The sequence below is a fragment of the Musa acuminata genome, chromosome BXJ2-3, assembly GCF_036884655.1.
Source record: "Musa acuminata AAA Group cultivar baxijiao chromosome BXJ2-3, Cavendish_Baxijiao_AAA, whole genome shotgun sequence".
NCBI classification, from domain to species: Eukaryota; Viridiplantae; Streptophyta; class Magnoliopsida; order Zingiberales; family Musaceae; genus Musa; species Musa acuminata.
The window spans coordinates 12,112,349-12,124,303 of NC_088340.1; the positions used below are offsets into that span (position 1 = coordinate 12,112,349).

The window sequence follows — 11,955 nt, forward strand, 5'->3', positions numbered from 1 at the left end:
TTTCTTTCACGTGAAGAAACGAAAGAGAATGATCACCTTGTCATTTTCTTTGAATTACTATTTTATTTAAATTTCTTTTTGGTGCACATATATTTAGTAAATTCATTCCTGTCATAACATATATTTTTCTTGTAGAATACGACATAGGGAATTTGGAATTCCTGGTTTCTCAAACATTTCCACGCAGATAAAGTTTTCCGATTAAACTACTACTTATCCTTACATGCAAACTTTCATTTTTCATGTCTGATTCTCTTTAGGCACGTATTAGAGAATATCCTACAACGAAATGTTAGAAAGCATTATTCTAAAGAGTAAAGCTAGTTGATTCTTTTTTGCTTTGTACTTGTTTTGTTTATTTATAATTATTTATATTTTGCCTCAATAAGTATATATATTGATATCAACTTCGTCTCCTTACGCCCACGCATAACCTAACCAAGCTATCGATAGCAGCAGATCCGTGGCCCGAGCGATGAGGCCGTCCTCCATCTGTATCCTCCTAGCGGTGGCAGTCTTCCTCCACCACCACCTCCCCCCCGGGGTGGAGGCATCGGTGGAGAAGGCCTGCAGGGACGCAGCGAATAGCAGCCCCAATATCAAGTACGACTTCTGCGTGGCGGCGCTCCGCTCGTACCCGGGAAGCCGGTCGGCGGACAAGAAGGGGCTGGCGGTGATAGCGGCTAGCTTGACGAAGGACAAAGCCACCAGCGTCAGCGCTAAGGTCAAGAGTTTGCTAGCCAAGGCGAGTGATAAGAAGAAGAAGCAGTGCTTGGAGTCTTGCGAGAGCGTCTACGAGGACGTGCTCTCAGACCTCGACACGTCCATCCCGGCCATCAAGGAGGGTCGCCTGGGCGACGCTAAGACTTATCTCAGCGCTGCTGTGGACGCGCCCAGCACCTGCGAGGAGGGTTCGAGGAGCTGCAGGTCCCCTCGCCCTTGACCAAGGAGGACTCCGACTTGACGCAGATCTGCATTATTGCTTTAGCCTTCACAAATATGCTTGGGTGAGTTGCTTGCCGTTTCGCCTTTCCGTTGGTTATAGCTTTGATGTGAAGCTCCTCTTCCGAATAAAATACTTTTTTTTTCTTTTTCGGGCGGTATAATTATTGTGTTTCATGCTTGATCTCTTCAGGGAAAGCAAATAAAAATACTTTCCGGAAAGAAAAGTATTGCCATATGTATTTAATTTGCATATTAGGAAGAGAAAAAAAAAAAATTTGATCAACTTTTGAGAAGTAATCACAGGGAGCTTCATTTAAATCAAGAATCAAGAATAAAAATATCATACTTTTTTTTAAATCAATTTTTGAATTTTATTGACAATGGAAAATCAACCTCTGAATATTCTAAGAAAAGGATTCGTTTTAATTACATGCAATCAAATAAAATAAAATCATATTGATTTTAGAGTAAAATTCTTTACCTGATGAATTGATTAGTTTATCATATATGAATTAAAACCAAACAAACTAACATTGTTTTCAATTCTAAATCTGAATCTGATACTGGGTTTTTTTTTTCTATCTAAAACTACGTCAAACCCAACAAAAATATACCACAATGCTTATGCGGTCGTAGAACTAAAAACTTCCGTGTAAAACAAATCAGGGTTCGAGGAGTTAGTTCATTTCTTTCCTAAGATAGAAGTCACGGTAGTAGCAATATATGATGATGTCGTTAGCTGTCGTGATTATCTCAATATCACAGTTGAAGTGAGCGAACCAATCAAGGTGTTGCTTAACCAATGACCGCACCTACATTCTTCGTCCATGCACCATCGAATCTTTCCAAGAATCGACCAAAAAAATGAAACCCTAAGATTGATTCAAGAATGACGAATTATTTAGCATAAAGAAAAAAGAAGTCTCAAGATCAATATAAGAAAGAAGATAGAGACACACAATGACGGAAGATGAAGGTAGAGGATCGACTTGTCATGTTCTGAAATTTTTTTTATATATAATCTATATTATAGCATCTTTACACTAGTATATCAAGAGTTAGAGGTAAATAAATATCACTTAATATGCATAAATTAAAATATTTACTATAATTTATTTATTCATAAAATTATAAGTTAGTGGTAATCCTTATTGAGAAACATAGTATTGGCTCTATCTAGCAATAGATGATGGTCTACTCTTCATTAAAATCTAGTCTAGTACTAATAGGAGGTTATTTTGAAAATCAAAATAAAATAAAAAATTTTAACGATATTGAGTAGGAACCCATATAAGTTAATTGTGAGATAAATATATACCTAAAAGTTAACAATCAGATCCTAGGGGAGAGATCAAGCGAGGGTTTATACACTCACCCACCATGATGCTAAAGCCTTCAAGTCTGTCGTTTAAGTTATAATCATACTCTATTATGCCCACTACTATATTGATATATTTTGATTCTACGAATTTGTCATATCATATTGATTTACTATGAGACTACAAAAAAACCCTTAAATAATTACTAATATATTAATGGTAATAATACTAGTTAGAAACTCTATGGTAGCTATTAGATATTTAAAAACTATGTTATTACTATTAAAAGTCATGATTTACTAGTAGACCTTATTTTACTAGAGTTTTGAAACTTCGCTAATATCTTAAGTATGAACTGACTTTCAACATATCATACAAGTGTCAATTGTTTACATAATTACTTTCTCACCCCTAGATCAATCACCTTTCCAATTAGTTGAAATTAAAAAAAACTCTCTCCTATTATTTTAGTGTTAAATGCTACTTAATATTACTAAATGGATATCAGGAGTGCTTGACTTTCATTTTTGGAGAAGAATTTAAGAAGTCAATATTAAATTATATCCTAAGATTTCTTAGATGTTTTTCTAAAGACCTACTTGGATAAATTAGTATGTTTATACATTAATATTATCTCTAATAAAGAAATCATTTGATATTATGGGTTGTCAATTTATATTATCTCTAATAAAGATCCAAGGATCACTTTTAAGTTTTGATAAGAAGATTGTGTTACTTAGAGAGATCGTATATTGGTGAATTCTTACAGATCTATGAAAGAGAATTAAAGAGGTCAACCGCTCTCCTCTCTAGCGATGATCCACATGTCAGGGGCTACAAAGATGCTCCTGAAATAGCTGCACAATCCTCCTTTTTGCATGCACTATGCAATCTAGAAGAGGTTGGCCCTTCTTGCTATCCACATATCCCAAATAGGGGTTGCAGGTTGAGAAAGAAATGGAGAGAGGAGAATAGGAGGTGACAGCTAAAAGAGGTCTAGCTATGACCATTTGGTTCTCTCCTATTTATAGAGGCCCCTTGTCAACTTAACCCTAATGGATCCTACCCTATTGAGCTCTAGATCTCTATCAAACTACCCAAGCCTCCTAGATTTATATATCTCTATCCAATAATCTCTCATTGGCTCATATTGAATCTCATCTATAGGATCCAATAATTCTTAGGCTTATTGGATATCTAATAAGATAGAGGTTCCGACGGATATCTTATATCTGAATCTCTACTTATCGTAACACCTACCATATTTGTGTGACCCTCTAGGCCCAATATCGAGCTGGCTTTGAGTCGTACTTTTCAAAACTCCTTCTGACTATGAGTTATACCATATGTCGCTTTCGGTCGATCCACTAAGCAGCAACAATTGCTGCCCCTGTTTCCTTCATTTGCATCAACAAATTTGATATTAAAAGACCGCTCTAAGACAACAATATGAGAGGCATCTTTCGGATCTGAAAACTACATCAAATGCAGTAAGAACACGTAAAATAATTCTACGCGATTAAACACAACACATGCAGTTTATAAGCCAATCATTGCATGACGAACCTAGCTCCGATACTACTATTAGGAAATCATGGATCGACATCTCATGCATATATCATGTGAGAAGTGTTACCAAGGGAGATCGTATATCTCTGAAATTTCTATATCTGATGGAAAGGATGAATGAGAACTCACGTACTCCTATCTAGCGGTGATCCACATGATATATATAGCGATGACACTCAGATCACTATAGGATCTCCCTCTCCATACACACCAAAGGGCTGCTAGAGCCGATGAGAGAAGGCCAAGGAGAATATGAAGGGTGACCACTAGAAATTCTAGCCTATGAACCATGAGATTCCTCCTATTTATTAAAGTGTATACAACTTAACCCCTTAATGGATCCTATACTTATTGGATATTGCATCAATATCTAATTACCCAATCTTATTGGATCTTTTTTATAGGATCTAAACTATTGAATCTTGGATTTTGATGATGAAATCAATTGATTAAGTTATGATCTAACGTGTGTTCGATCATGGAAAGATAAATTGATTGAAGCAGGAAGAATCATATATTGGGCGGAAATATAACATGCCAGAATATTGGATGTCGGGTCGGATGACTGGTTGACATGCTAGAAGGACTTCATGCTATAAGTTCGGGCATCGGGCCGAAGGATCGAACATTACGCATGGGCAATGTTACGGAAGGTCGACATGCTGATTGGGCAATATGTCGAAGGAGAGAATGATGCATCGAATGATCGGACAAAGCACCGGAAGAACCAATGATATGTAGGACAATATAGGATTCACGCTTATAATCATGTGTGTCTAGATCGAAGTAGTCTAGGTCTAATTGAGTTAGTTTTGGGTGTATCTAGGCTAACTCAATTAGGGGCCCATTAGGCCTAATTTGAGACTAAGTTGGGCACATTGGGTGGCCCATTTAATGATTTGGAGCTAGGTTAAGCTGTAGCACCGCTAGGGCCAACGAGGGAACCGCTTGAGGCTCGACCTCCCAAGTAGTGTTTGGGTGATGGTATTACCTATACTGGGGTTGGTTCAGCTAGAGCCTAGTCTCCGAGGTTGTTAGGCGATCGTACCACTCAGGCTAGTGGTAGTACCACTAGTGTTAGGGGTGCAGGCGATAGTACTGCCAGTACCCCTAAAACCGAGGATGTAATATTTTTTGGCTCCATTTTTAAGGTCATTTAAGGTCTATAAAAATCCCACTCTTTCCTGCTTCAGGTAGCAAGAAATTGAGTAGAAAGGGGAAATAATACTTGAGTGAAAAAGTATCGTAATCTCTTTTAAAATTTAGAGTCTCTTCCTCCTAGAGTTAAAGGTCTTTCTAAGGGAAGAGTGGGGTCTAGTGTAAAAATGAATTCATAAAGGTTCTCTCTTGAGCATGCCAAAAGGACAAAGAGTTGTAAGATGGTAGTTGATCTTCATCTATTGAAAGAAGATCAATAGTGAATATCGGTGGCCACGACGGAAAAGGAATCGGGAGTGAACGTAGATCGCGATTACCTAATCACTATAAACTTGGTTTACAGTTACGTTATGCATTTTATTCTTATTACACACTAATTTACTTGCTTACTATGCTTATGAATGCTTTCAAGTTAAACATCTTTCCGATATGGGCTTTTATCGAACGAAGTTTTCTAAATTATTGAAATTTTACGAAAGCACTAATGCTTTCAAGTTAAACATCTTTCCAATACTCGAGTCCATGTATCCTTAAGTACTTGAGAGTGACTTAGGATCTTTTAATAGTATATGGAGTTAATACCTCAGCGTTAAAGGCTATATGAACTCGAGTTTCCTGTCCGACATTGATAACAACAAGTCTAATTCGGGTTATGTGTATACCTTGAATAGAGGAACAGTATTCTAGAAGAGTCAAAGCAAGATGATATTACAGACTCGACCACAAAGGCGGAGTACATTGCTGTAGCAAAGGAGGGAGTTTTGATGAAAATATTCATCGTAGATCTAGGAGTCATGCCAAGCAATAAGGTGTCAATTCCCTTATATTGCAACAACAACAAGGCGATTGCTCAAGCGAAGGAAACCAGGTCTCATCAAAATTCCAATCACGTTCTGAGGAGGTTCCATATGTTCAAAGAGATAATTGCTTGAGGAGATGCAGCGGTGGAAAGATTTCCATTTGAAGATATCATCATAAATTCACTAACAAAGCCATTATTTCATATTGTCTTTGAGCATCACAGGGGTCTGATGGGGATTAGACACACAAGTGATTGGCTTTAAGTCAAGTGGGCGATTGTGTCCTACAAGCCAATCACGTGAGTGATGACATGAGTGACATAATATGTATTTTTTTCTTATTATATTATTTATTATTTTATCACTTTATATTGCTTGTTGTATGAATATATTGTGATCTCTATGAATTTGTGCAATGAAAATCGGATCATGGTGAGATCACGAAAATGAGACTGATGCGTCTTTAACCACATACCCTAAATAATCCCGGTCATAAGTTACTCGAGAGAGATATTGAGATAACCGGACAGGCTAGTGTATTGTATACCTATATATATAATGGAGGTGACTGGTCTCATAACTACTCATGTGGGGACAATAAGGATACAGTGCAGGTGCTCATTAGAGAATGAGTTCACTGATTGATCCGCTCTCGGAATATTAGATGGTTGATGATATTTTATTGTTAGATAGCGATTCCATCATCCCAATAGAGTATCTGATCTTTATACTTAAGATACCAAGGATGTCCTATATGAGTATTTCACTCTTTGATATTGGACTTATAGAACTAGAAGTTTTAGATCTAGCATAACCGGTCATCGGGAGAGACTGCCAATATTACGAGGGCTATTGAGTATCAATAGATGATCATCCACTATCGGTATCATGAGAGAAATATTTCATGTGTTCTTGCTCAAACAAATCCCTAGCTAATGTCATTCGGATTGAGAGAGAAAGAGTTCTCTAGAAGAATCCGATTAAATCGAGACTTGAATAGAAACTACATGAGTATAACAACACCATGCCTGATATATGGTCTATGGGGCATTATATGGATGAGGGACTATAAATACTTGGTAACTGAGGACTGACAAGTCCAATAAATTGGATTCTCCTGTATCGTTTAGGAATTATAGTGTAGTAGCCTTATATGTCTGTAGTCGATAAGTCGAGTGAATTAATATGGAGATAATAATTCATTAAGCCCAAAGGAGTTTTGATAGGTGTGACTTATGACCAGCTTGATATTGAGCCTAGAGGGTCATACATATATGGTAGGTATTGCGATGAGTAGATGTTCGGATATGAGATAACTATTGGACCCCCTTTCTTATTTGATATCCAATATGCCCTTGAATTATTGGATTTTATGAATGAGATACAATGAAAACTAATAAAAGATTATTTGGTAGAGACCTACAAATCTAAAATGCTTGGGTAGTTAGATGGAGATCTAGTACCCGATATAGCAGGATCCATTATGGTAAGTTGATAAGGGGGCTTTATAAATAGAAGGAAACTAAAGGGCAATGGGCTAGGTTCCTTTTTATTGCCACCTCCTATCCTCCTCTCCCCCTCTCCTCATTAAACTATAACCCCTATTTAGGGTGTATAGATAGCAAGAAGGTACAACCCCTTCTTGATTGCGTGGTGTGCATGATGTAGAAATTTGGATAACGAGTTGAGGAGCGTCTTCGCAGCACCTATCATATGAATCACTACTAGAGAGGAGGACAGTTGACTTCCTTCATCCTCTGCCATAGATCTACTGGTTTTTAGGGATATACGATCTCCCTAGGTAATACATCTTTCTTATACGCACAATCTTTAATTTCGTGGGTTTTTGCATACAAATTTTTGCACGGCGATGAAACTTATTTTTCTACATGAAATTTTGGGATTTTGTTTTCTATTCTTCCGCTGCGTATGTGATGTCGCCCTAGATTTTTCAACACTAATTCCTCTTAGGCTCGGCTAGGTGAGAAAAGGAGAGAAATACCTCCTCTTAAATAGGAGGAGGTGAGCCTCCGAAGTTTTTCTTGATTTTTATATTAATTTATTATAAATTATTTTTATTTAATATACTAACAAATAAGATATCATTGTATTTGGAATACTTAATAGTCATTTCCCTAGGTAATACATCTTTCTTATACGCGCAACAAATATGATATCATCTTATTTGAAATGCTTAATAGTTATTTCCTAATTCACAATGGTAAACAAAGATATAAGATTAATATATCTTAAATTATAATGGTAAGTAAAAAAATAAAAATTGATTCCTAAATTAAATATTTGATTTGATTAAAGCATTATAATATGGTTAAGAGGATTATGAGCTATATCAAGGAACCGTTGTATTATCTTATGGAAGATCATATTTTACAATCAAAGGATATATTGATTCTGATTTTGTAGGTGATGTTAACAAAAAAAAAAAAAATCCACTATAGGCTATGTAATTGAACTTGCTGGAGTAGTTTGTTGGGTTTCAAAGGTACAGACTATTGTAGCTCTATCTACTACAAACTTGCAAGATGGCAATATGGATTAGAAGGTCAATGAAGGAATTTGGGCACAGGCAAAAGAATATTTCTCTGTATTTCACAGTTAGACTGTCTTGTACATCATAAGGAATCCATCATTTGATAAGGCACATAGGAGTCTCGAGAACTAGTACAGGATGGTACCATGAATATGCAGAAGATTGTCACAATGGACAACGATATTAAGACGAAGTCAATCAAAAATAACAAGTTTGTGTTGAGTATATTATTTAATGGTCTAGTTTAAACATAAGCAACAAGACTCAGTAAGCAAGGATGAAGGGTTTCATTTTCTTTTTATTTTTGTTCTAAGTGAATGATTGTAAAGAAGTAAAGAAAAAAGAGAGACAAGAGAGAGGTTGCAACCTCCCTGTGTGATCTCCTCTGCATGCGTTGTTACACCGTGGATGAGTGAATTTGTACCGCTGGTGACGGAGGTTGCAACCTCCCACGCATGAGTAAGATGCATGGTTGTAATCTCTCGTGCAAGGTGGCATCGAGGAGATTTATTCAACACCTCTGATGCTTATATAAGGCACGGAGATGTAGAGTGAAGAACCATCCAATTCATCAAAGGAATAGAGAGAAAGAAAGAGAGAAGTGAGGAGAGGAAGTCTTCTACTTCATTTGGTTCCTCTTTGGTTTCTTTCAAGTTTCTTTTTCTCAGTTATTTTCATTACAAAAGAGAAGGTGTCTTATTTCTCCTTATAATAAAGATAATGTTGTACTCTCATCTTTATAGTGAATAGCTTCTAGTTTGTGCATGGATGTTTTTCTCACGTTATATCTTGATGTCATTATTTCATTTAATTTTAGTTATTGATCTAATTATTTTATGCTTAAACTTTATACTGTTTGACCGTATCCATTTTTTTTTTTCAACAATCTGCGAAGCAATAAGCTTGCCCAGGCTGATATGTACGTAATGCATCTGAGTTCACCAATAGAGGAGAGCAGGTTTGTTCGAACATTTGGTTGGTAGGAGCTTGAACACATTACGTGAGCTTTCGAATTAGATGCATGACAAACGATGATTTCAGAGTTTAAAGGAGTTCTTATGAGCTTTCTTTCACGTGAAGAAACGAAAGAGAATGATCACCTTGTCATTTTCTTTGAATTACTATTTTATTTAAATTTCTTTTTGGTGCACATATATTTAGTAAATTCATTCCTGTCATAACATATATTTTTCTTGTAGAATACGACATAGGGAATTTGGAATTCCTGGTTTCTCAAACATTTCCACGCAGATAAAGTTTTCCGATTAAACTACTACTTATCCTTACATGCAAACTTTCATTTTTCATGTCTGATTCTCTTTAGGCACGTATTAGAGAATATCCTACAACGAAATGTTAGAAAGCATTATTCTAAAGAGTAAAGCTAGTTGATTCTTTTTTGCTTTGTACTTGTTTTGTTTATTTATAATTATTTATATTTTGCCTCAATAAGTATATATATTGATATCAACTTCGTCTCCTTACGCCCACGCATAACCTAACCAAGCAATCGATAGCAGCAGATCCGTGGCCCGAGCGATGAGGCCGTCCTCCATCTGTATCCTCCTAGCGGTGGCAGTCTTCCTCCACCACCACCTCCTCCCCGGGGTGGAGGCATCGGTGGAGAAGGCCTGCAGGGACGCAGCGAATAGCAGCCCCAATATCAAGTACGACTTCTGCGTGGCGGCGCTCCGCTCGTACCCGGGAAGCCGGTCGGCGGACAAGAAGGGGCTGGCGGTGATAGCGGCTAGCTTGACGAAGGACAAAGCCACCAGCGTCAGCGCTAAGGTCAAGAGTTTGCTAGCCAAGGCGAGTGATAAGAAGAAGAAGCAGTGCTTGGAGTCTTGCGAGAGCGTCTACGAGGACGTGCTCTCAGACCTCGACACGTCCATCCCGGCCATCAAGGAGGGTCGCCTGGGCGACGCTAAGACTTATCTCAGCGCTGCTGTGGACGCGCCCAGCACCTGCGAGGAGGGTTTCGAGGAGCTGCAGGTCCCCTCGCCCTTGACCAAGGAGGACTCCGACTTGACGCAGATCTGCATTATTGCTTTAGCCTTCACAAATATGCTTGGGTGAGTTGCTTGCCGTTTCGCCTTTCCGTTGGTTATAGCTTTGATGTGAAGCTCCTCTTCCGAATAAAATACTTTTTTTTTCTTTTTCGGGCGGTATAATTATTGTGTTTCATGCTTGATCTCTTCAGGGAAAGCAAATAAAAATACTTTCCGGAAAGAAAAGTATTGCCATATGTATTTAATTTGCATATTAGGAAGAGAAAAAAAAAAAAAATTTGATCAACTTTTGAGAAGTAATCACAGGGAGCTTCATTTAAATCAAGAATCAAGAATAAAAATATCATACTTTTTTTTAAATCAATTTTTGAATTTTATTGACAATGGAAAATCAACCTCTGAATATTCTAAGAAAAGGATTCGTTTTAATTACATGCAATCAAATAAAATAAAATCATATTGATTTTAGAGTAAAATTCTTTACCTGATGAATTGATTAGTTTATCATATATGAATTAAAACCCAACAAACTAACAATTTTTTCAATTCTAAATCTGAATCTGTTACTAGGTTTTTTTTTTTCTATTGAAAACTACGTCAAACCCAACAAAAATACACAACAATGCTTATGCAGTCGTAGAACTAAAAACTTTCATGTAAAATAAACCGGGGTTCGAGGAGTTAGTTCATTTCTTGCCTAAGATAGAAGTCACAGTAGTAGCAATATATGATGATGTCGTTAGCTTTCTTGATTATCTCAATATCACAGCTGAATTGAGCAAACGAATGAGGGTATTGCTTAACGAATGGCCGCACCTACATTCTTCGTCCATGCACCACCAAATCGTTCCAAGAATCGACCAAAAAAATGAAACCCTAAGATCGTTTCAAGAATAACGAATTTTTAGCATAAAGAAACAAGAAGTCCCAAGATCAATATTAGAAAGAAGATAGAGACACAATGAGGGAAGATGGATGTAGAGGATTGACTTGTCATGTTCTGAAATTTTTTTTATATATAATCTAGATTATAGCATCTTTACACTAGTATATCAAGAGTTAGAGGTAAATAAATATCACTTAATATGCATAAATTATAAATATTTACTATAATTTATTTATTCATAAAAATATGAGTTAGTGGTAATCCTTATTGAGAAACAAAGTATGGACAACTAAAAAGAAAAAATTCAATTGGCTCTATCTAGCAATAGATGATGGTCTACTCTTCATTAAAATCTAGTCTAGTACTAATAGGAGGCTATTTTGAAAATCAAAATAAAATAAAAAATTTTAACAATATTGAGTAGGAACCCATATAAGTTAATTGTGAGATAAATATATACCCAAAAGTCAACAATCAGATCCTAGGGGAGAGATCAAGCGAGGGTTTATACACTCACCCACCATGATGCTAAAGCCTTCAAGTCTGTCGTTTAAGGTATAATCATACTTTATTATGCCTGCTACTATGTTGATATATTTTGATTCTACGTATTTGTCATATCATATTGTTTTACTATGAGACTACAAAAAAACCCTTAAATAATGAGTAATATATTAATGGTAATAATACTAGTTATAAACTCTATGGTAGCTATCAA

The 11,955-nt window shown here is 36.5% G+C and overlaps 2 protein-coding genes across 2 annotated transcripts; both read left to right on the forward strand.

Annotated features, from left to right (window-relative positions):
• The first annotated feature begins 475 nt into the window (after nt 1-475).
• On the forward strand, nt 476-943 carry LOC135607537 (putative invertase inhibitor). Its single transcript, XM_065099476.1, has one exon. The coding sequence runs from the start codon at nt 476-478 to the stop codon at nt 941-943; it is 468 nt and encodes a 155-aa protein (XP_064955548.1).
• Nucleotides 944-9,881: 8,938 nt separating this feature from the next.
• LOC135607538 (putative invertase inhibitor) lies at nt 9,882-10,418 on the forward strand. The gene has a single exon (XM_065099478.1). The coding sequence runs from the start codon at nt 9,882-9,884 to the stop codon at nt 10,416-10,418; it is 537 nt and encodes a 178-aa protein (XP_064955550.1).
• Nucleotides 10,419-11,955: the final 1,537 nt, after the last annotated feature.